Below are 25257 nucleotides of genomic sequence, written 5' to 3'. Positions count from 1 at the left end.
TATGTTCTTCATGAATGAGTCGGTAAATCTACGTGTTCTTGTTCAATTCTATAGCACCATAGTACTTTATATTTATTGTTTGATGTTTAACAGCAAAGGGTTTAGAGTCAGTTTTGCAAGGGAATAGTGATGACTTCTTAGTGGTGTAGAATCAAAAAGCACAGGAGACGTATTGTCTCATGGTTGCACTTGATTAAGGTTTTGCAAATTCTGTATATTCAAAAATGTGTTTAATAATGTAGAACTATAGCACTTTAATATCCTATATCATTCTATTAGGAAGGGACTATGTATGATCTGCTGTTAATATCAATTGCACTTGTTAAAATGTTGTTGATCATCATGTGATTAAATTGTATTGCCTATGGTTGCTATTTTATGTTATCTATCTCATATTCTGCTCAATAAAAAGTTCCTCGTGATTTTGTAATAACTGTACCTAGGTTTTATAAATTAAATTCTGATAGTGGGCAGCAGTACTTATTGTGCCACCCACTAAAGTGGTATTTCAAAAGATGATTTAGTCTTGCCATTGCAGCCTGTAGTCACATTTCAAGCTGCCCTTTTTGACCTGGCAAAATAAACCTTTTGCCAAGCCGAAGCCTTTCTTTTTATTTCTTAAAAGTCACCTGTAATGTAGGTCCCAAAGGCTCATAGGGCAGGGTTGATAAAAAGTAGGACATGTGTGTTTAAAGTTTTGCATGTCCTGACAGTGAAAACTACTAAAGTATTTTTTTACTGTTGAAAGGCCTATCTCTCCTTTTAGAAATGAGGTCTTTGGTTGGCAGTCAGGTTACCCCCTATCCAAGCAAGGACCCTCACTCTAGTCAGGGCAAAGGAAGACTGCCCTCTGTCAACCCCCGCTCACCCCCTTGGTACCTTGGCACGAGCAGGCAGGCTTAACTTCAGAAGCAATGTGTCAAGTATTTGTACCAACACACACAGTAACCCAGTGAACCCTCTACAAAATGACACAACACACGTTTAGAAAAACAGTATGAATTTAAAAAGAAAAAGAGTCTTCAATTCTTTAGAAAACAGTGAGAATGCTGTTATTGCACAAAAGTACCTGGGTAGCGTCAAAATGAAGCTGCATGCAAGCGTGCATCGGAAAAGGCCAGCGATGTGTCAGTTTCTCACTCGCAAGTGAGAACGCGCATCATTCCTCCTCCAGTCGGTTCGGCGTGTGTTGTTTCTTCTCTCCCACAGGAGAGTGACGTGTTGATCCGGACGGGCACCTCAGGTCCGGGCAGGCTTTGTGTTAATTTTTCACGCCCAGTGATGTTACGTTGAAAACCAGTTGCCCGGTGTCAAGAAACCATGCTGCGTGGGGGCTTCTGTCATTGATGGAGAAGTGTGGCACAATGGTTAGAGCAGCAGGCCCTGATGCAGAGATCTGGCCTGGGACCAGGGTTCAATTCCTGCCTTGACGGGTCTTGGGCTCAGTTCCCTTGGACCAGATAATTCTTGCCTTGGTGCCTAATCTAATTAATGGGTCCCACTCTGTAACTCTGGGCAATAGCTTGTTTAATCTCCACAATGGCCATGACATCGCTTGGATGCCTGGCTTCACTCAGGGGGTTCCCAGGAGTGGATGCCTCACAGGGAAGGGGTTCCACAGTGGTATGCGTACAGCGCCTTGAGACCCTAACAGGTGAGTAGTGCGCTATACAAGTGCGAAGTTTACAGTTTTTCACAGTTAACAGCAGCCACTCCGGGTGTTGCGTGTCGTTACTCCAGCCGCATTGTGTCAATCTCCCAGCTGCGATGCAGGTGGAGCACCAGTTTTAGTTGCGAAGCTGGCAGCGCGTCGTTTAGCAGCCGCGAGACGGGTGGTGCACCAAAAGTTTCCCCGCACGGCAGTCTTTGCGTGGCTTTCTGTCTTTTTCTACCAGCTGCACCTTTCAAGGTCACAGAGACAGATTATGGCACCACTTGGCAGGCAGGACTCTCAGCAGAAATCCCAAGTGCTGGCAGAGAGAAGTCTTTGTTGTCCCTGAGACTTCAACAACAGGAGGCAAGCTCAGTTCAAGCACCTGGAGATTCTTCATCAGTGGGAAGTCACACGAAAGTCAGCCTTTGTCCTCTCTCAGGCAGAAGCAGGTACTGCAGGCCAACCCAGCAAAGCACAGCCACTGGCAAAGGGGCAGTACTTCTCCAGCTTCTCCAGCTCTTCTCCCGGGCAGAGGTTCCTCTTGGTTCCAGAAGTAATCTGATTTTCAGGGGGTTTGGGTGCTCTTCTTATACCGTTTCTGCCTTTGAAGTATTCTCTGTTGTTTTCAAGATCCTGCCTTGCCCAGGCCAGGCACCAGACACACACCAGGGGGTTGAAGACTGCATTGTAAGAGGGCAGGCACAGCCCTTGCAGGTGTAAGTGACCACTCCTCCCCTCAACCCAGATGGCTCATCAGGATGTGCAGGCTACACCCCATTTCCCTTTGTGTCACCGTCTAGAGGAGAGGTGCAAACAGTCCAACTGTCAAATTGACCTAGGCAGGGAATCCACAAACAAGTAGAGTCACAGAATGGTTTAAGCAAGAAAATGCCTACTTTCCAAAAGTGGCATTTTCAAGCACACAATCTAAACACCAACTTCATGTATTTTTAAATTGTGAGTTCAGAGACCCCAAACTCCACATGTGGATCTGCTCCCAAAGTGAATTTGTGCTTTAGTAATATTCAAAGGCAGCCCCCATGTTAACCTATGAGAGAGATAGGCCTTGTAACAGTGAAAACCGGATTTGGCAGTATTTCACTGTCAGGACATGTAAAACACATAAGTACATGTCCCACCTTCAACATACACTGCATCCTGCCAATCGGGCTACCTAGCACCTACCTTAGGGGTGCCTTACATGTATAAAAAGGGAAGGTTTCGGCCCAGCAAGTGGTTACACTTGCCAAGTCGAATTCGCAGTTTAAAACTGCACACACAGACACTGCAGTGGCTGGTTTGAGTAATTGTTTACAGCGCTACTAATATGGGTGGCACAACCAGTGCTGCAGGCCCACTAGTAGCATTTGATTTACAGGCCCTAGGCACCTCTAGTGCACTTAATTAGGGACTTACTAGTAAATAAAATATGCCAATCATGGAAAGCCAATCAACAATACAATTTACACAGAGAGCATATGCACTTTAACACTGGTTATCAGTGGTAAAGTGCCCAGAGTCCTAAAGCCAACAGCAACAGGTCAGAAAAAATAGGAGGAAGGAGGCAAAAAGATGGGGGATGACCCTACAAAAAGGGACAAGTCCAACATCTCCCATAGACTGGGTACCCTATTATCTTTAATAAGTGCTACAATCAGATTGGTAGCAGATGGAGATATGATGTTTACCCTCAAATGAATTCCAATGTAAAATATTTAATGCTGAAGTCAGATTTTAAGTTACAGTTTTAAAAATGCCACTTTAGGAAAAGTGGGCATTTTTCTGCCAAAACCAAATGAGAGGGTCTTCATGTAAGGATGGCTGGGGTGAATGCCTTTTTTTACATTGACGGAAACAAGGAGAAAATCAACAATATCAAAATTTAAATTTCTATAAAGCCCATTTGGCCACACAATCAGGACCAAAACTCAGAAATTAAAGTTAAGCCATTTATTTCTAGTCAGTAATCAATCCAATGTATATGCAAGTCATAAAAATACAGAAAAGATACAGAATTACAGCTGGCAAGCTGAAATATTGCAATTGGTTTAGTATCATCAAATTAGGATAAAAAGCAAAAACAACCACAGCAATGCAGAAACTGAAAATTAGAAATGTGTGTTCCATAAAGAAACCCCTGCTCTCGCTTCTGAACATGAAATGATTTGAAAATCATCTAGTCAGAATTCTAAATCAGGAATAAGAATGGTTGGGATGGAATTTTAAGGAATTTTTGAAAATGCAAGAAGGTGTTGGCACAGTAAAGGCTTCAGTAGAATTCCTCCAAAGGAAAGAAATAAGTGTTTAACATGAAGCTTCACACTTGCAAGGTCCAAGGGAAGCAGAGAGGTCTGTACCCCTTGACGTCTAAGGGAAGTCTGCCTTAATTTCTAACAGCAGCATTAAGTAAAATAAACAGAACCCTAAACATGAAAGTTATCAGTTTCCTCTCTTCCAAGGATCAGTCAGCTTTGGATCCATTGTCTGCATTTGCAACACCACCTGAATTTCTTACCCCACAGATCCTGGACAGTTACTACCACATTGGACATTCTACTTTCCAGGTACACCTCATTAAGGGCCAGATGTAGCAAAGGTTTTTACCCATTCTGTGTCTATGGGAAAAAGTGTTCGTACATATGGCCCTAAATCTCCACGTCCCTTGCCAAGATTTATTCTCTCAGACCTTACTATCAACAAAATGAATATATAACACTATACTCCTTTTCACTAGCGAATGAAGCCTTAAAACGAACCTGCAAAGTGAAAGAACAAACACATTTTTAAATTAAGGCTTTCAGTCAGTTAAGGTAGCATTTCTTTAAACATTTGATGTACATTTATAACACTGGGATATACATAAGTGACTTGTCAAGATCCTGCCTGACCCCGATATTTATTCTGAGGCGGTATCTCCCAGGGCTGTCCCAGGTCGGTCTGAGAAGCACAAATTGTCCCAAACTCTGAAGTCATGCACTCTGTTCTGCATGGGTCATAGGTGAGGAATGATCACAGGGACCCATATGAATTTTCATGAGGACAGGATTGTCGCGCCATGTGAATAACTCTTGTGAAAATGGTTTAGTGCTGCCTTTAAGAATGATTTCTACTTTCTTCTTATAGCCACGTGTCGCCAGGGCTGCCATGAGACGCACGGTTTCTGTGAGACGCCTGGTGAGTGCAGGTAAGTGCACATTGAGTATTTGAGGGATGACGGAGGTTAGTGGGGAGTTCTTCAGAGCTGGCTTTACCCTGTTTTTTATGCTTGTTTATCTTGCCATGTACTTTTTGTCTCAAAGGATACATTGTCTGTAATAGTACGCCCAGCATCCTATATGGTGTCACCGTAATGGACAGATTAGTCCAAGTCAGTGGTGAAGCACATTTAGCAGGAAATGAAACCTTCTCCTCTAGTCCAAACATTTGGAGAATCCGAGACTGGACCTAATAAGGAACAACAGATGCCCTGTTCGTTTGATTCCGTTGTCATTGGTGTGCACAGCTCTTCATTTCTCATTGCAAGAGTTTAGCCCTCTCCTGCTTACTCCTTTTGTAAAATCATAGATACGGCCTTATGTTTGTTATAAGTCCCACGGTTCTTGGTGCAGTATACAAATACTGATATAGCTACATTTCTTATTTTCCTGATGCGGTATTCCCACATCTTTTCAGGTTTCACAACTGAGAATGAGTAATAACAATGTGAACCCACTTGTAATCACGCATCCCAAATTGCATAGCTCTGAATCTTGCGGAGTTTCGATTCAAATTGTATGCCAGATTTTACCAAATGAAAAATAATTGGAGAAAACCTCGGTGCAATAATATCCAAGGCAAGACATAGGATCCCTATTCAGTTGTAAACTATTGAACATCTCGCCCACCCCTACCCACAACACATCTTGAAAGAACTGTTAGGATAGTCATAGCCACCTACCACAACCTTTCAGAAGCAGCAGCTTGTTACCATATCTTTAAAGTTCACCACTAGGGGCCATATTTCTACTTTTCGACGCACAACTGCGCCAACGCAGTTGTGCGTCAAAAAATTTAACGCCGGCTAACGCCATTCTGAAGCGCCATGCGGGCGCCGTATTTATTCAATGACGTTAGCCGGCGTTAACCGGCGGAGCTGCCTGGTGTGCGTAAAAAAAAATGACTTACACCAGGCAGCGCCGGCGTAGGGGAATATGGAGCTTGGGCGTCAAAAAATGGGGCAAGTCAGGCTGAGGCAAAATTTTCGCCTCAACCCGAATTGCGCCGTTTTTTTTTACTCCCAACCCCCATTGAAATGACTCCTGTCTTAGCAAAGACAGGAGTCATGCCCCCTTGCCCAATGGCCATGCCCAGGGGACTTTTGTCCTCTGGGCATGGTCAGTGGGCACAGTGGCATGTAGGGGGGCACAAATCAGGCCCCCCTATGCCACAAAAATAAAAAATAAAATACTCACCTGAACTTACCTTAACTTCCCTGGGATGGGTCCCTCCATCCTTGGGCGTCCTCCTGGGGTGGGCAAGGGTGGCAGGGGGTGTCCCTGGGGGCATGGGAGGGCACCTCTGGGCTCCTTCCGAGCCCACAGGTCCCTTAACGCCTGCGCTGAGCAGGCGTTAAAAAATGACGCAAACGCGGCTGGACGTCATTTTTTTTGACCCGCCCACTCCCGGGCATCATTTTTGCCCAGGAGTATAAATACGACGCACATGCCTGGGAGTCATTTTTTAGACGGGAACGTCTACCTTGCATATCATTAACGCAAGGAAGGTGTCCACGCTAAAAAATTACGCAAACTCCATGAACTTTGACGCTAGACGCGTCTAACGCCAGAGTATAAATATGGAGTTCGTTTTGCGTCGGATTTGCGTAAAAAAAAACGACGCAAATCCGGCGCAAACAGAGTATAAATATGGCCCTAGGTATCTAGAACAGACACTCCCACATATATATGATTAGCTTGAATGTCCGAACTAAAAGCTGCATACGATCGTCAGATAAGGACATTATTTCATACTATCAGATGCAGTAATTATTTGTTCAAATAGGATTAGTTTGGTTAAAATAAAAAAGCAAAATAGATAAGCAGCAATAATTTGCCATAACAATAAGTCAAGTTGACAGCTTCAATTTTTTAGGAGCTACTTTCTTTTAATATAAAACATGTGCTGTAATGTGAATCAAAATATTTTTTCCAGAATTGGAAGCAAGGCCACTTTGACTTTTTTCCAGTTCTTAGTATGTGCCAGTGGTTGCACGTGGTGGCACCAGGCCCAGCTTTGGGGACTGTAACTTATTTTTCATCATTAGACTTTGATCCAGTGCAACAGAGAAAGGTAGAAAAGGGAGGAATACGGAAGAAGAGAAAGACAGGAAGCTATGATGAAGAGGGAAAGTGGGGATGAAAAAGAACCTTCAAGAATGAAATAAAGAGACAGAAAGTGAAGAATGGTGGAAGAAGGACGAATAAAAGCGAGGCAACCTTGTTGTTCAGCAAACCCGACATTCAGCTGCACTGGCAGTCAGCACCAAAGAAAACCTTTGGCCCTGTGCTTATTCTTTTTACAGATGAAGTTCTGACTATTTCAAAGATCCTCAGGGCATAATGTCTGGGCCAAGAAATCAGCCTTCAGTGAAAATGTAGATTCACCCTTATTTGAAAGATAGAAACATTCTGGAGGAAACCAGTCAGGTCCTCAGAAACTGTTACATCAGCATGTGAAGTAGCCTTCACTCAGTTCCAGACACTTTTATCCTTTGCAGGGCTTTCTTTTGGAAGTGTCCTGATGCAAGGGATGAAGGATGCTCAAAGGATGCTGTGGATGTGATGCAATCAATGGGGGGGTCTTGCTGGGTCTACTCCTCAGTCCACGAAGGGGGTGAGGTGGTTCTGGTCACAGGTTTAGCGTCCCTCGAAGTCCTGTCGGTGTGGGAAGAAGCCCAGCTGCCACTGGACTTCCCATTGTTCAGTATTGTGGTCACAGGCCAATCCTTCCTGGGTCCCAGCTGCACTTCGACAACACTCCTAGCCTCAGCAAACTGGGGCGCAACTTAGGACATTGGGTAATGGTCTTTCATGCTGTTTGGTAGTGGCTTGCAGTGGGTTGAAGACTTTGGGCTACCAACTTTCCCCAGTATGCTTCATAGCTGTGTAGCACTGTGCTGTGAACAGGAGGCCAGCTCACTGACACTTGAGGTCTCTTGTCTTCGGCTGGGCTCTGTAGACAACTTCGCCTCGAGCAGGACACAGCAGGCAGAATCCCTCTCCTTTGCTAGCCACCAGCAAGTGAAGTCTACACCTGTGCCGCCTCTCTTTGCTGGTTCCACAGTGCAGCAGGGCAGACCTTCTTCAAGTCCAGTTGAGATCTGAGTTTGGTGTGCCAGGAATGCCCTACTTATGCTCAGAAAATGCCATCAGGGCAGGATGATGTTGGTCGCCAATGTACTTCCAGATTCCCTCCCACCTGATGATCCCATCTACAAAGTGTGGCATCTTGGTACCCCAGTATGCACCATTCTGCCCACTTACAATATGGCAGACCCCTCTCCTGAGGCGTGTACCTCCTTAGCTCAACACAGAGGTGTGGTTACTAAGGGGCTCCATGCACCTGGAAAACCAGTTTGACAAGTGGTTTCCCTTACTTGTCCCAAGTGCCAGCCTGGCTGCCTGAGCAATAGAGCAGCTTCTGTCCCAAATGTTACCCATATGCCCTTCTCCTTTGAAGCTTGTATTTTAGGCCAACACCTGTGTGGCTTTCTGCAGAAGGGAGGTAAGATCTCCTCCCAGAGGGGACCCTTATTGTACCCTTTCCTGGGAGTCACTGACACGTCTCCCCAGGAGGGCAGAAAGCTGTCTCAGATACAGGACCCCATGTGCAGCCAGTATAGGCACAGGGGACTGAAGGAAACAAAGTGGCAACTTTGCTAATGTTGCACACTGCAACTTGTTACATTAATTTTGACCAGATTATTGTCAGGTTTAATGTAACAAGTTGTTTTGTACCTTAGATGACCCACTTTGGTTGCACCATTCCAAAGTTGGTGCTGCTGAAGGGTCAGTGTGTAACTTTGCACCCTGCATGTGGGTGACCAAGCGTTTCACTGTCAAAATATGTAAAGTTACATATTCTGCCAGTGGATTATGTTGCGCCTTGCCTTAGGGCTCGATAGGCCTGTCATAGGCATGATATGCACATATACCAGGGGGAAGTCTGGCTTTGCCATTGCTTTAAATGGCAAAGTCGATTTAAACTGCTCTAACTTTGCCTGCAGATGGTGGGCTAGGAGTCTTGTTTTACTCATGTCCCACACAGGGTGGCACAACTAGTGCTGCAATCCCTGGAGGGATCAATTTACGTGCCCTGGGTACCATTTACTGGGCCTTACAGGTAAGCTAGTTCAGCCAATTGGTTAAAAGCCAATTCGACATACCAGTTTAAGGGTAAGCCAAAGGCACTGAGGTGTGGTTAGCAGGCCTAAGTGCACTCTTATAGTCGAAAAGCAAACAACATCAGTCCAAAATCTTGGGGGTGATCATACAGAAAGGGGCATTTCCTTACATCCTCCTTATCATAAGTACATTTGTAGTTAAGGTCTGCAGTGCCCCAGAGGGCACACATGGTTCACACATGGAGCATGATCTCAAACCCTCAAAAGTCAGTGCCTTCAGGAGGCAGAAGGAAGACGTTAACGTGCAAATCATTCACATGGGTCCGTGTCTTACCTTTCAAGCTGCTCTTCAGCTTTGAGACAGGGTCAAACTTAAAATGCTCGAATGGCAGAGCTATTTAATGTTTGCCCTCTGATTCAGATCTGTTTGTGTTTTGGTTGGCGATGCATATTTGGCCATGGAAAGGTTGAGGAAGCTAGAGTAAAAAGGTGCCCTTTTCTTTTACCCGTTCATTTGTAGTTGAATTCACTAGGAAGCATCTGTCTGCCTTCGTGGTTCATGTGATTGCTGTAGTGAACGGATGCGGGAGGTCTCTGGACTTGAGTAGTTGCCAATAACATATTTTTAATGTTTAGGTGTCGTCATGGCTGGAGAGGGCCAAACTGTGATGACTGCGTCCCGTTCCCTGGCTGCGTCCATGGCACTTGCTCTGAACCCTGGAAGTGCATCTGTGAGACCAACTGGGGTGGCCTCCTCTGCGACAAAGGTCAGGGGTTCAATATTTCTCTCTGTACATCTCACAGTTATTGTTGCAGCTTACTGCAGTGTGTGCTTTTGTCAGACTCCCTAGAGCTTCTTAAAAGCCATAAACTCTTTTACCCTCCCTTCTGAATCACATAGGAGTCCAGAGACAGCTGATTTACAAACTATCCATAGCCAGAGCTATTGCACCATTCTCCACAATTTGCCAGTAAACCCTCCTAGTCACACCCTGCAGCTCGATTAAACTTAGTGCTCCTGCACAACTCTCCCTACAGATGACCCATGACCAGTGAGACATATCCCTAAAGTTTGAAGATACCCATCATTGAAGAAAATTCACTTCAAGCTCCTCTACACTACATTTCTAATATGCCATACCCTTTCACACCACTACATTTGATAGTCACCCTTTCAATGAAAACATTGTTTTTAAAAATCATTCAATTGAAAAATAAAAGCATATAGATGCATTTAATCAGAACTAGAAAAGCATTATAAATGATAGGGTCAAAATTAAAGCTGGGGTCAGGGGTTGTGTTTAGGAAAATAGCAAAAGGGTTATAGTCAAGGGTAAAATTAACATTAGGGCCGGCCAAGGATAGGCTTAGACTAAGGAGCTGGTTTAGGGTAAGGTTTGGGTTTAAGTAGGGACTAAGGTGAAGGTTAATGCCTGGATCCTCATCAGGCTGGTGTTAGCACTCAAGGGTTGGCATTAAGCTTGAGTATGGGTTTGTGGTTAGTGGTGGGATTGGGGTGAGGTTAATGATTAGAGGGAGCATTACGATTAGGGTTGGTATTACATATATGTAAAGACACTGTGTTACCATTGGGTTAAATGTTAGAAACGAGGTTTGAGTAAGGTTAGGGTTACTCTTCGGGCCGGGTCAAAGTTAGGAAGAGTATTGGACTAAAGGTTGTGGTTAGGAATGGTCTAGATGAATGAAGAAATTGAAATACTTTGTGGCTGAGGAGATGAGGGAGTGTAGCTGGAAGTGAACGTTACAGTAACAGATCGCTGGGGCAATAGGATGAGCAAGAGCTTGGTGGAGACTTTATTTGTATACTATTTTCCCTTGCAGATTTGAACGTATGTGGCTCCCATCAACCCTGTAAAAATGGAGGCACCTGCATCAATACAGAACCTAATGAATACCAGTGCATGTGTCCACAGGGCTTTCAAGGGCGTAACTGCGAGAAACGTAAGTAAAGGTCAGGGTAAAGGCACATAGGGTAATGAATGGAGGTGTTTATGCCTGGATGCCTGAATCCGACTCTTCTGTGTGGAGACCTTGTAGAAGAAAAAGGACATCTATGAATGTCTAGCCTGTGATCTTCACTGGGTCCGCATACTGCAACATATTCCCTACAGTTAGCATATTTATATTCCCTCTCTTAGATTTTGATTTTCACCATCTTAAAATATAACAAATTAGAGGCTTTAGGTGCAAATATGCATGCTCCTCGGTCCTTTCTTAGATACACATACTTTCAGATCTCAAGGGGATTGCTGGAAGCTGCCGGTGAATTTCTGCACTTCAATTATTAATTTTAATTCCTAACAGCCCATGATTGTTTTCAAATCTGCCTCATAGTCAGAGCCAGGTAACAATTACTTTTTCCTCAGAATCCTTAAGGCCTCATCATTCCTCCTCTCCACTGAAGTGAAAACCACAGGTGTAGGTATACTTAGGATATGTGAAGGTGTGAAGGTGAGATTACCAGGGTAACCAGGGTATTATGGATCTGACCATGAGGGTCTTCTGGCAAATTGAGGAATTACTGGTCCAGATTTCCTTAATAAGTTCCTCTTTTTTTCTAGTATATGCATTCATCAGGTGATGTCTTCAGGTAAAACACTACATATCAATATAGAGTTCCTCCATAACTCATCATTCTGATGGGGTGGCATTGGCTCCATCAACTTTAAATGGCTAGTTGTATGAAGCTTTTTAGTTCCATGGAGAAAAATAGAAAGAAGTACAAATTAAGCAGGCATTACAACCGTGCAGGATATGCCCTGAAGTGCATTGACATGTTTTTTCATCGTTTCAAGCTCCAAACATATTAAAATAAAATACCCAAATGGTAAACAGTCTCATTTCCCTTTACTTTACACAAACATGAAAATGCCATCTTTCCTTGCATTTCTGATGTTGAAAGGAGCTAATAAATCACGTCCTGTGTTTCTGTTGTCACTTCCTGTTACAGGCATTGACTGCAGGTCATGAAAGGAAACATTAAGTAGGAAGAATACAGAATAAAAATAAAAAAATGGAAGGGGATTAGATTGGATTGGAAATTCAGCAGAAATCCAACAGTTATAAGCAAGCAACACTTATTTGTTCCTAAAAGTGCAAATTGGAACAGAAGTATAACATAGAGAAGGTTTGAGTACCAGAATTATCAAAAACATAAATAGGTACATTTCACTTCACATGCAAAACACAGGAAATCTCCTTTAATTTATTGTGCTGTGTTAAACTGTGCTGCGGGCATTGGCCATAAGGATGCCTAGCTCCGCCTCATTATCATGCAGTTTGGACCACACAATTATTATCCATTGATTCCTTAATAACCGCAAGTTCTAGATTAGTTCTTTTTGAAACATATTTTTTCTATTAGCCACCATCATGCAGAAAACATGCATATATTTTTTTCTGAAAAGAAGTCCATCTGGCAGTTTTGTATATGTTTTGTTTGTATGTTATATTCATGGAGCGCATATGTTAGCCCAAGGGTTTCTTGGGAAAAACGCTTTTGGAGATAAAATTGCAGAACAGTTCAGTAGAGTTAGGAGTCCAACAAGTGGGTACATCCTAAACACATGATCAAAATGATGATGTGTTTTGTAACTCAGAAGAGTGTTCCGTACTTATACACGTAGAATGGACAATAATGTAGTGTGGGTACAATGTCAGCAGAAAATCTGCAAGTACAAGTAGGAATGTAGACCACCAGGCAAGCTCTTATTTTATCTTGGAGAAATGTAAGCGCTACACAATGCACAGCATCATGCACTATCAAGGGAACTGTAAATTGAGCATGCTGTTCCGCTAGCAACCACTGAAGCGAACAAAGATGATGAGCAAAAGGGCTAACTTTCCAAAGGCTGAGCAATAAGAGAACAAGAGCATACCACCCGCTGAAGTTGGCAAAGAAGGTAAAATGGGGGTCACAAATAGTTTAGGTGGCTGGCAGTGGATGCACAACCTCATATTTAGGATCTTTACTGAGAAAGGGAAGCTTTCTTAAGAAATCCTCTAAATACTCATCTGTTTAGCACAATTGCTACATGTCTTTCCTTCCAAATCATCTCAAATCCATCTCAAGCCAAGCAATTCCTTGAAATGCTTTGGTTTAGACGGTGTGCAACGGAAATATCTGCATTCATGCATTTGTACTCAGTCAAAAGCCACATTTTCGCTCGTGGCATCTACCGCAGGCAAATGGTGGTAGAAACACTGACATGAAGGAAGTGTTGAAAAGATTCACTCAACCCTGATGGATTGTTTCAGCATTTCAAAACCATGAAATCGGGCTATGCCAGTTGAACACATGGCTCCAAGAACTTATTCAGAACACAAAAACTATATTCTACTTAATGTACACCGTATTATTCTTACAGTGAAGGTGGGCCTTTACAGGACTTTTAGAAAATCCACGTAGCAGCTTGAAAACCAACAAGGAGCTACCACCTCCCCATTTTTTCATGACTGTGTTGCTTTTTCTAGTTGAATCATGTGTCTGGCTCAGACATTTAACACATTTTGCCAGACAATTTAGAACACTGAGGTCCAGATTTACTAAAAAGTGGCACAGCAGATGCTGAGCCACAATTTGCAATGACATGCTGTGTCACTTTAGAAACGTAATATGGCGCACCCCCGTGTTTCCCCCTGCGCCGGTGCTAAATTTAACTGCCAATCCAGGCACCCCTGCACCATACTGCAAGGGTGTCTGCATTGAGGAGATTGATTGTTTATGTGCAGGAAGATGTCCCTTCCTACACATAAACAATCTACAATCGTGATTTGGCACTTCTATATGTGCTGCAGAATGCAGCACACATAGAAGTAGCAAAATGTTAATTTTTGAATTATATTGTTTATGTATTGGAAGGGACACCTTCCTGCACATTAACATTAATTCATGGCCTTTTGCTCTTTCTATGTGGGCTGCAGAATGCAGCACACATGGAAAAAGCAAGAAGGAGGAGGAATAAAAGTATTCCTCTTCATTGTGCCATGCTAACGCCACCCCTGGGTGGTGTTAGTTTTTAGTGCTGCCACAGATTTACACCTTCTTGTAAACCTGGGGCAGCGTCAAAAGCAATGGGTGTTGCTGTGGAACACCCACAGCAATACCCATTGAACGCCCCAGTGATGCAGAAAACTACATCAGAGGGGCCCATATTTACAAGGTGGCGTGAAGCCATAAAAAGTGGCTTAGCACTGCCTTGTTCATTTGTGGCGCACTGCACAGAGCCACTGGAGCATCATCAAGAGTGACACTCCGGTGGTGCTAGGGTCTTGCAAATCTGGCCCTGAATGTTTTATAGTGGAGGCCCTTGAGCCTATACCACCTCAACTACAGTAGACAATCTATTTCTGGAAGACTGCATTTTAGGAAGTATTACTCATACTGTGGCTGTCCAAAACTTCAGACTGTTATAAAGGGACACAAAGCCTTGCCTAGCAGTTCCAGTTTTATCTGGGGCCGTTTGCTGCAGACTCAGTGATCATGACTTCTGGATACAGGCAATTGAATTCATGTTTGAGGTGTATGCATTTAAAAATTGACATAGCTGAGAGCTGGACAGCCCTGGTAGCAAAATGTACTTTATGCTCTTTCTAATTGAAAGGACAACAATCATAGAAAATTGGAAGCCATGTTTGTTAGCTGTGGCCTGCAGTATTTGTACAAGATCCAAGAGATTTTGAAGTTTCCTTGAGGGGAAGGAATCATTTGGCCAATACCACCGGAGGATAAGGTTGCTTAGAAAAAACACATCGAATTTTTCTAATTCTTAATTTGTGTTGGTGATTTCAGGAGGTGTGACATTTTTTATTTTTTGCATACCTGGGCTTACTTTCCATCACAAGGCATTGCCTCGGTGTAAGAGGGAAAATGGCAGAAAGGGAGAAAGAAGCTGAAAGAGAGGTATAGGAAACAGTGAAAAGGGTGGAAGGTGGGATGAAAAAAACATGCAAAGAAACATACCGCAAATGTAGGGTCAGTGTCACCAGCTGCAGTTTCTCAGAAACACTTTGGGTTACTCAATTTATTTTAATGAAATTAAACGTTGGATGTTTTGGTCCCCTCACTCATGACTAGTAGGACAGGTATCTTCGAGGTATGTTTTTAATCCACAGGAAGGCTTAAGGATGTCATCTCTTGTTAATGTTCTTCGGCTACCACCAAGAGCTTCTCCTGCTCAATTAAGATTTGAATTTAGAATCTCAAAACAGTATTGGGCAAGAGGCTGCTGTTTCCTTAATTTCTGTCACAGGCTCTGTTCAGCACCGGAAGATTCTATGCTCTGCCTAATCTGGTGCGAAGTAGAGAGTGCCAGTCTTTCACCGTCCTATTGGCAGTACCTAGACAACAAACTAAATGAACTCTCACTGACCGGTGCTTGGAGCAATCTAATTTCTTACCAGGCTTTTTAAGAAATTAACAACTTTAACAGCAAAAAAACTGTCAAAACTGACGGACGTGGTAGTGCTAAGCAGGCGCATCCATGCATGGTCAGTTATTAACTCATGTGCCTTGAGCAAGCAGCAGAACTTAATTTCTTCTACCTACTCCGTATGGATCAAGGCTAGGCTGGTGGCCCTAAGGCTGGGTGAATGGAATATGTGCGCTCACCTTCTGGCAAGACGGCGCTCTGAGTGCCACGATAGTGATGCAGTCTCTGTGGTCAAGGAGAAGAGACTTTAATCCACACCTTATGCATCTCTTCTGCTGTGCTGCAGTTAAGAAGGATTTTTCTTCATCCTGAATTCATTCGCCGTGGAGTTTGCACCTGCCGACAGGCAGTAATTGCTAGTCTGAATCCTATTAACGTTCTTTTACTTGTTAAAACTGTCAAATATCTCTGGAAGTTTACAATAGAATTGGATAAATCAACTCTTGCAGCAACTTGACAGTACATCACCACCCTGCTTCATTGGAACTGTTCCGCTCCCGTACTGGTGTGCACTTTATACTTCTATATTTCGTTTTCTGTTTTGTTTTATTATTGTATAGACAGGCTGCTGCATACAGGCTAGGCCCGGCGAATCCCTTTTGCAAATTTTGCACATTGCACTTTAGCAACCTAATTGTTTCTGATCCCCACGGTCTAGCTGCGCGCACTGATTACTGTACTGAATGATCCTTGCAGGCTGTCTCCTCGATGTTTTTTGGAACCTTCGTGCACTGCAGTTTAGCAATTCACTTGCTCTTGAGCCAGCCCCCAAGGTCACAGCTGGCGCAGCTCACCCCACCAGCGGATAGCTATGGAAAGGGTCTATGTACATTTCTCGCTCACTATACGTTTGTCTTTTACAGCTTGCAGAGGCTGCTGATTATCTGGCCTGTCGTGGTCTTGATTATTGTTGTACATTGCTTTTAAATGTCTAGGCCTCGTATGTTAACTTCAAGCAGCACTTGTTGCACAAAGTGCCATGGTGCATCAGGCTTTGTTTACTGTTACTGCAATTGCCCCCCAGCTTTTATATCTAGATCCCATTGGTTTGTCCCAGCCTTGGGAGTTGCCTGATGTTCTTAGTTCAGCCTTGGGACTCTCACAATGCCCGGACGGGGTTTGCACTTGGCTAGTTTGGCCTTATGGTAGTGGAGCCAGGCGGAAATTGGAATTCGCTTAATTATTTGAAAGTTCGGTTGGTTCCTGTTGTAGTTGGTTAGGGACAGGAAACAACACTCTGAATTCACCTTGCATTAGCAGCCAACTTTATCTATTTCCAGTTATGATTTAGACTTGATGTTTTAAACATGTGGCACTTTTAAAGTTTCTATTTTTGTGATGATTATTGCTTTGTAAAGGTTTTTAATAACTGCTTCAATAAACAATTATACTACTTGTTAGATCCTTGACAAGTATCCAGGTCTTGGAAGAAATAGTTGTTCTTGAGTTTTGCAGCAGAAAGACCTAAGAGTTGAATGTCACAGTTTTGCAGTCGAAATAACGATCTCATTTATATCATGAGCATAATATTGACTACTAAAATGTTGTCAAAGTCAGTGTAGATTCATTATTCTAAACTGTACCTTTACAATGTTTGGGGAAACAATGTTACGGCTCAGTATACATGAAGGTCGATATGTCGACGTCAGTATTGTGGGACAAAGTCTTGGGCAACCGGGTTGGGTTCATTCCAGTGGCTAGCGTGGGTTGTCAGCACCCGGGGCAAGGCAAGTAATTTGCGCCCCCTAACCCGTGGATTTTAGCACTCGAGTCCCCCCCCCAGATGTTGCGCCCGGTGCGGCCGGCCCCCCTGCACCCCCCACGCTACGCCACTGGTTCATTCGACAACATCTTTGCAGGACGTTCGTTGGCGCTCACTGTAGCCACATACTCACAAACCCTAGCAAAGTCTGACCCAAGCTCAGGCTTAATCACTCACCATCCTGTATGTTCTACATTATGTGATTTCAGGGTTAGGCGTAGAGTACTGAGGGCCTGTGATGGAGGCCGAGACACGCTCCTGACGGCCACATACTTATAAAGGCCTCAGTACTATGGTGGAGGAAGAGGATTTTCCATTAACAAGAACGAACCTCACTTGTGATCCAGGGCGAATGGAACGTAGTAAATTGGTGTGGGGATATTTAGGGTTATGTCAAATGTTGCTAACGCAAATGGACAGTGTTTCTTTAGAAGTGTGGACCTGTGACTTTAAAGACATTTCAGTGCCTAAATAACTGTAGCTAATTTCAGGCATCCCGGTCTATAGGCGTGCTTTCCAAACCTATTTTTGGTGGTGTCTGTCGGCGCACATTCCTAGTTTTGGAGGTAAATAAACCATTTTGGAAGATTATGCCATTAGTACTCTATGGCTCCCAGACTCCGCCTAATCGGACGTGGCAGAGAGTCGGAGAGTCAGTAAGGGACGCGAACAGAAATCCCAAGTGCCCAGTTCACTTAAGATAGTGTCGGTATTTCTGTGGCTCCGAGGGAACTTCATCACTGACGGCCACACGTCTACCGTGTAATGGACCCTTTAAAGCAGGGCGCAGGAATACAAGGAATGCAGACACTGCCTGACGCACGGGACTGTTAATGTATCTGCAGTTGCTAGTTTTTCAGAGTAGATGAGAGGTGTGAACAACCCAGGCGAGCATCACTCTGAAGAGCAAAAGCATCATATACTTCAAAAACTCAGACCACAGAGGGAACATAAGTACTGCAGGCAGCCGCATCGCAGCATAAGCAGCTTCTTCCGTTAAGGGGAAAACAACCCAGGCAGCCAGTTTCTTGGTATTCTAGGGACACAAAAGGAATCAGAATTTAATAGTTCTATAGTGAGTAGTTGAAAGGAGAACTACCACAGTATCGACTCTTAAATCCCGACCTGCAACAATATTTATCACCAGATATCTACATTACATTATCATCAATGTTAAGTAGATGTAGTGTTAGAATATCAAGTCCATACTCCCCCGTTCATGCTTACTTTGGCAGTATTGTGCATGTCCGTTTCTTGTCTGTATTGTTGCTGGCTGATACTTATGTATTCGATGACATTAATAGCCGTAACAAGTAGGGTGTGAATTGTACATTAGACAAATATTTAGAATCTCTTACTTCCACTGATCTGAACAGGAGAGGCAATAATGGGGGCACCCTGCTTTATTGACAAGAGAAAACATTCAAATTTCAGAATGTTCTGAACTGGCGTTTATTAAGTGACGACAGGTAATGCATATGCCAGCTGTATGCTGCTAGAGCATGTTAGGCTCTAGAGTTCAGAATCCTCCCAAAGAAGGACATGCCGAGCCGGCAAAAGACGCTTCCCGTTTTGAAATCTCTTGATTTTGTTAGTGTGGTAGGGTGATTATCAGCAGACACAGTCTTGTGTGGAAAGGTATTCAATATTGAGGGCCTGGAAGTGTTATGTTTTGTATAAACCCACAAGCATCTCCATGACTATGGTCAACATAGTCATTTTTAGGTTGAGCGCCCAAGCGCTCTGGCCTGTTGTAATCTATCTGTGGGTTTTTAACCACACCCACCGCACGTCCATCTCTATCACTCGTTCATGGGCTTGCCTTTCAGAAATCCTTTGTTATCATTGGTAAATGCTTTACGTTTGTCCCTCCTTGGGGCAGTTTTGTTACCGCCTTGGCCATCGACCCTGTTACATGGATAATTGCACGTTTGCCAATACGTTTGTCTGCGAGCTAACTTCTTTTTCCTTTTGTGTCTTCCCTTCGCGCTCATGCTCATGGGAGCCGTGGCCCTTGAATCGGCTCGCTTATGTCAACTATTTTATTTTTCATTTTCAATTTGTTTGGCAAGAAAAGTCCAGTTAGGAATTTACAACCCTTATAGCTCTAACTCGAGCAAACGCAAGACCCATTGCAGTGTAAATGCTTGTTTATCATGGCAGTTTTATCACTGCAGTAATATTTCTAACGTGTGTACTGAGTCGGATGTAGTACAAAATATAGCTTGAACATTTTTGTGCAATGCATTTTTCTTTACTGTGCTGTAGTTTCTGGATCCTCAAGCATGCAATGTGAATCCATCACAGCACTTATGTGAAGTTCCCAAAATGCTCAGAGATCATGTTGGCCATTGTCCAGAAAACTGAACTATGGCCACTTAATGACAAGCTCTTTCCCATGCTGATTTTGTCATTTGCATTGCTGCACCAATTCATGGTTCTCCTTACATGCTGACATTAAATTGCAAGGTTCCTGGGTATACAGTTTCACGGAGGTCTGCCTTTCCAAAAGTGGGTTCAGAGCAGTCATGCTAGAAGGATAAAACTGTTGCGGCGCTCATTGTGTCTTGGGACGACTCATTGTGGCAGGACCCACTTGCCCCACAACCATGGTGTTATGGTCTCAAGGACAGCTGGGTTATTTCCAGTGCTTAATTTGTAAATAAAATAAATGCAGGTGCTCAAAGTATTTCTTAGGAGCCCACCTCTGGTGCTGGCAAATGCTAGGGTTGCCTGATATCAAGGCTGTGCAGTCATGATTCTGCGTCATGCCTCTTTCTTCCACCACTCTACATTGTCTATTATTCTCAACCTTGCATGGTCTTTTTCGTTCTTGCTTTTAAACTTTTTTACTCTTTTCCTATCTTTTTCTTTCCTCTTGTTTCTCCCGTCTCTTCCTTTCATCTGTTCTGTGGCAACGTCGGATGATGAAATATAATTCTTGTCCCTGTAAATGATCGCCGGTACCTATCTCCTGCTACCACAAGTAATACTTAAGTCAAAGTGACTGTCTACCATCCATCCTTTCTGTTGAAGGGCTTAGCATGTGTCGGTACATGCTCTGAGTATGGTGAGCAGCCATCCATTGCAAGAATGTGCTGTGGTCGTGGTGGGAATGTAGGCAGGATGCCGGCTGCTCAGCTGTGGACGTGTTTGTGGCCTATTGTGGTATCCATGTTTTTTGTTAGCACCTAAATTTCTTCCTGTCACCCTTCTCAAAGAAGCTCCGCTCATTGTCTCATTTCCTTTGAGACTCTTTTCTCCTGTTTTTTCCTCTCACATAATGTTCATGCTTTTTACTTCTCATGAAAACTACTTGCTTTGTTTCTGTTGCCTCTTCACTCATTCTATTCTTTCTTTCTCGTATCTATCGTGCTCTCTCGTTGGCTTACTTTTCTCTCCTCTCCCTAATTCTTCCCCTCATCTTTTCCCTCAGTTTTCTCCATAACACTCCTCTTAATTACACTCTTCTTTCTGAATTATTTTTTCCATTCTTTTTTCTTCTTATGACTCACCTCCCCTCTATTTTTTAAAATGTATTTATTCTTTTATTTTGAAACCAGCAGACAGAAAAAAACACTACAGTCAAGTGCAAGATGCTCCAGTACCTTCTGGTACATTTTGAGGGTATCTAAGCACCTTATAATTAATGCGGAATAGATCACAACACAGAAAACATACAGGGCACATAAAAGAAGTGCTATGATGGCATAAAACATATCTTTGAAACGTTTTTATAGCTAGTCAACATTCGGGCCAGGGGACAGAATTGTCTTCTGTGATGCCCAACCCATAATATGTCCTCTACCAGCCCCAAATCTTGTCAAACGTATGGTGACAACCCCTACTACGCTACACCACATTTTCTGCTGCCATATACAAATCCATACCCTTTCCTATTCATGCACGGTGGGTACCTTCTGCCTTCCCCAATACTTGGCCATATCTCTATTTGTTACCACCAGGCCTAGTACACTGATAAGGAGCTTAAATCGTGGAATAGCTGCATAATTTAGGATCCCCAATAACACAAACTTCTGGTACAACAGGAGTGAAATCTCCAGTATGTCTGAGTGTTCCTTTAAAATTTTCTTTCAGTAAATCTGTATATGGTGGGACATTCCCAAAGTGTGTGTATCCGAACAGCGCAGGCATAGCATGATGGAGGCCCTTCCCATGTTGTGCAGCCTTTGGCAGTCATAATACACATGGTGGAGTATCTTAAATTGAATCAAGCGCAGGAACAATTTAATGGCTACTTCTTGAAGGTGCATTAATGCCGCCTCCCATTCTACATCTTCAAGGTTATCCACATCTCGTCCCCATCTGTTACTCAGTTTTCCCAGTGTGTCAGGCATGCTATTGTTAATCGTCTTATTTGTGGAGGAGATACCGCCCCACTGTTCTTTACCTACCTATATACCTAAGTATTCTCTTGTATTTTTTTACTGAGTCTTATGTTTTCCTTCTTTTGTTTCACTATTGCCTTCCTTCTACTGTCACCTTTTGCAGACTCTTATGCCCATTCTCATCCTTTCTTTTTCTCTCTGATTCTCCTGTGTGGTCTCATGCCCTTCCATTGGTTCTCTCAGTTTGCTGATTGTTTCCCTTGCTGCCCATGAACCAGCTGTCTCATGCTCTCACTTTGTTTTTTATTCCAGCTGAGTTTTCGTGCAAATCAAACCCGTGTTTTAATGGTGGCACCTGCTTGGAAACGAAGGACGGGTTTGAGTGCCACTGCCTTCCTGACTGGACTGGATGGCAGTGTAACAGTGGTAAGAGATGTCAAGCTTCAGACTTGAAACCCTGCCACGAGGTCTTCTTCTCTAAAGATCACACCACAAATCAGGACTATTGGCATGTTAAGCACCAGAGACTGCTGACTCAAATATGTTGCAGTCTTCATGCATGTTATTGATTATTACCATGGTTTTCTGCACGAGTACATGTATGTGTGTGCGCTACCACTTGCCCATTTAGTGATTGTGTGTTTCGACTTGATTGACTGTGTTGTGCGACAGCCTGTGGTCTTCTGTTTTGTTCTGTCTCTAAGATACACATGTTAGTCTCAGTGTGTTGGGTGATGGATCAGTCATAAAGGATACATCAGATGTATTATTATTGCACCAGAATATTTTGTTTCTACATCCAGAGGTGATATAGATTCTTTCTGCTGTTGAACTCAATAGCTGAATGTACCCCACCATTATAACCAAAAATCCCACCTTTAAACTCTATTAAAATTGTGCAACTTAATTTTACTAATCTGTCACTACTGTGGTGAAGAGTGGTGCATCTCTCGCAGAAACCAGACATATCGTGCTCTACAACCAGGTGCTACGCGATCACCCAACTGCAGGGGTGTAAATGAAAACTGGGGAGATTCCGTCTCCTAATCAGGGCCCAACACCACATCTCTGAACTTTTGTGAGAGAAAAACAAACAAGCATCCTCCATCCCTAGGCACTAAATGACCAAATACCCAAAGTAAGACAATTAAACATCCTAAGAAACTACAAACGACTGTCAGAAATGATGACCCGATGTTTAAAACTAAAATCCTGAACATTTAAAAAAACATAGAAGTAGGACTAAATTTTTAAATTGACCGAGTTGCGTACAATGACTTATTAGACAGTTCTCACCAACATAGAAAACACAGACACGTAGGAACAGAGGAGAATAAATTAAATACAACTTTTATACGGACAATTGTAACTAATATTTCTGAAAATACCGCTACCTAAAACATCACTGCAGCTCGTAAAAAGCTTGGTCAGTCGATCCTCCCTAAAAACCGGGACACGTGCTGAATTTAGTGAAATCTGCTGGGACAGATGGTCAGTAACTGGGCGTGTCTTGGGAAATCCATGAAGCCGGGTCACCCTACCTTCTGAGACGATCAAGTAGCAGAATTGTCACATTGTTATCTAAATGCAAATATACTCACGCACACCTAAACCAAAAGGAGTGGTTGGATAAAATCTATTAAATGATAAATTCACAGAAGTCAGTTCGTGAAATGTAATGTTCAAAAAGCAATTTTGACATCTGTAACCCAATACAAAAATTCCAGGAAACTAACTATCACACATTTATTTTAAAAAACGTAAATTTACAGTACTAGAAAAATGTATGTCACCACCTGGAAAATATACCTGTTAGACTCTTAGTAACCACTATTAGAAAGAATTTCACTAGCACAGCCTTGGACCTGTAATTTCTGAATTATTTTACATGTTTTATTTACTTCAGCACACACCTTTTCCCTTGTTGTGATGTAAGAGTCCAGTGTTGTATTCATAAATGTGAAGTGGGATACCCAGAAAGTCTCCCAACATGATGTGTAGAAGTAGATGCCAGCCAGGTGGCGGGAAGTGTTCCAGATCTAACAAAGGAGGGGGTGGAGAATTCCATCACATCAGGGAAAAGACCAGAAGGGCACCTTAAGAATCTAGCACACTGTTAAAACCTGACAGCAGTGGGAGCTGTGCTCGGGGAGGTACTACTCCACTATATCTCATGCGTTATAATGCTTGACAAAAATATCACACCCACTGCATCGACCTTAAAAGTAGGTTGCACAATAAGCACAATGTAAGTAAACTTTTAAGGGAGAATCGCAATTAGTACATAGGAAAGTGGAGCACTCCATCGAAGGCAGTGGATTGACACATGCCCAATATTGTCTGGAATTGACCTTGTGCTCCAACATTCCAATGTTTGCCTTTCTGTTTTTTTTTCTATGTTTATTTTAGAGCATTCTGTTGTCATTGGATGGAGTATCATAAGAGCACTATAGCTCATGTGATATACCAGTTGTTAAAGGCCCTCTCCCTTGTTATAGTCCCTTGCTTGTGGCTCAAACTGATGACTTGGGTTCATAGTCATTAATAACCAGTTTAGCCCTTGGCAATGATTAATAATGCAATATTATATGTTTACCTTGACAGTGCAGTGGTAGGTCATGCACTGGTTTTGTATTGTTGTAGGTCATTATTATTCACCTTAGTATAGTGCCTTCGGACAGGCTATGAGTGCCCTGCACTGCAAAAAGAAATGTAGTGCGGAAGGCTGTACATGGAGTCTTCCAACACTAGCAACGTTGGGAAGAAAGTGGCAGAGTTGGACTAGTTCGCTTGAGGGGTCCCTAACATCCAACATTGATCAAAGGAGAAGTATATGGTAGTGACACCCAAGTATAAAACATGAGTCCCCTCAGTAGTAAAAAAACTGATGAAAGTGAAGAGAGTTGTTTGTGTGAAGTCTCAGAGCAAGTGGGCTCCCTTTACAGTCCGGTTTGTCTGTTTCTTCCATGCTTTCCAAACCTGGATCCTCAGACGTGGACGCGTGTATTTCCACTCCATGTGCCCATGGTGGTACCTGTGAAAGCCTCGACAGCGGTTTCTTGTGCCACTGCCCTGCAGAATGGACCGGAAGGACATGCCAACTCGGTAGGCACCCTCACTCCATTTTAATGGAACACTGTGATTGCATGGAAATATAATGTTGTTTAAATATATGCGTTTGAGAGAGAATGAGACATAGATGGAGTAAGAGCAATGAAGATTAGGATAGTGATAGAATATCTGAAATACTGGAATTAGTTGAAGAAAGGAAAGGTGGCAGATTATCTTGGGAGAACGTCTGACTTGTTGTTAGTGCTGTACAGGGCCTTCGCCCATCCATGCTAGGACCACACAGACTGCTGGGGCGGATGAATGTCTTGTTACCCATATGTGTAACGCTGCGCTCTGACGCGGCGTCTCTTTCTGTCCTCGCGGGTGGAACGCGCTACCGATATTCGGAGCGCCGTTCCCCGCGTTTTTTGACTAAGCTTTCTGGGAAGCATATATTTCGCTCCCGGTCGCGCTACACTTACTTGTAGCCTTTTTTCTTCTTTTATTGTTGGTGGTGTGTTTTTTGTTGGGCCTTTTGCCTGTCTCTATCCATGTTGTGTCCATCTTGTCTTCTTCGTGTTTTTGTCCCAGCATGCTCTGTTTTTCTT

The 25257-nt window shown here is 43.2% G+C and overlaps 1 protein-coding gene across 1 annotated transcript in view; it reads left to right on the top strand.

Annotated features, from left to right (window-relative positions):
* The window catches only part of LOC138259788 (protein jagged-1b-like), a 439654-nt gene that overhangs the window by 358644 nt on the left and 55753 nt on the right, over positions 1-25257 (top strand). The window contains exons 5-9 of the mRNA XM_069207676.1: positions 4778-4838; positions 9672-9802; positions 10878-10997; positions 21911-22024; positions 24590-24703. Coding sequence (XP_069063777.1) covers positions 4778-4838; positions 9672-9802; positions 10878-10997; positions 21911-22024; positions 24590-24703 — 540 coding nt within the window. The remainder of the gene's footprint in view (positions 1-4777; positions 4839-9671; positions 9803-10877; positions 10998-21910; positions 22025-24589; positions 24704-25257) is intronic.

This window comes from Pleurodeles waltl, chromosome 9 (assembly GCF_031143425.1).
Source record: "Pleurodeles waltl isolate 20211129_DDA chromosome 9, aPleWal1.hap1.20221129, whole genome shotgun sequence".
Lineage (NCBI taxonomy): Eukaryota > Metazoa > Chordata > Amphibia > Caudata > Salamandridae > Pleurodeles > Pleurodeles waltl.
This window is presented reverse-complemented; position numbering and strand designations above follow the sequence as displayed.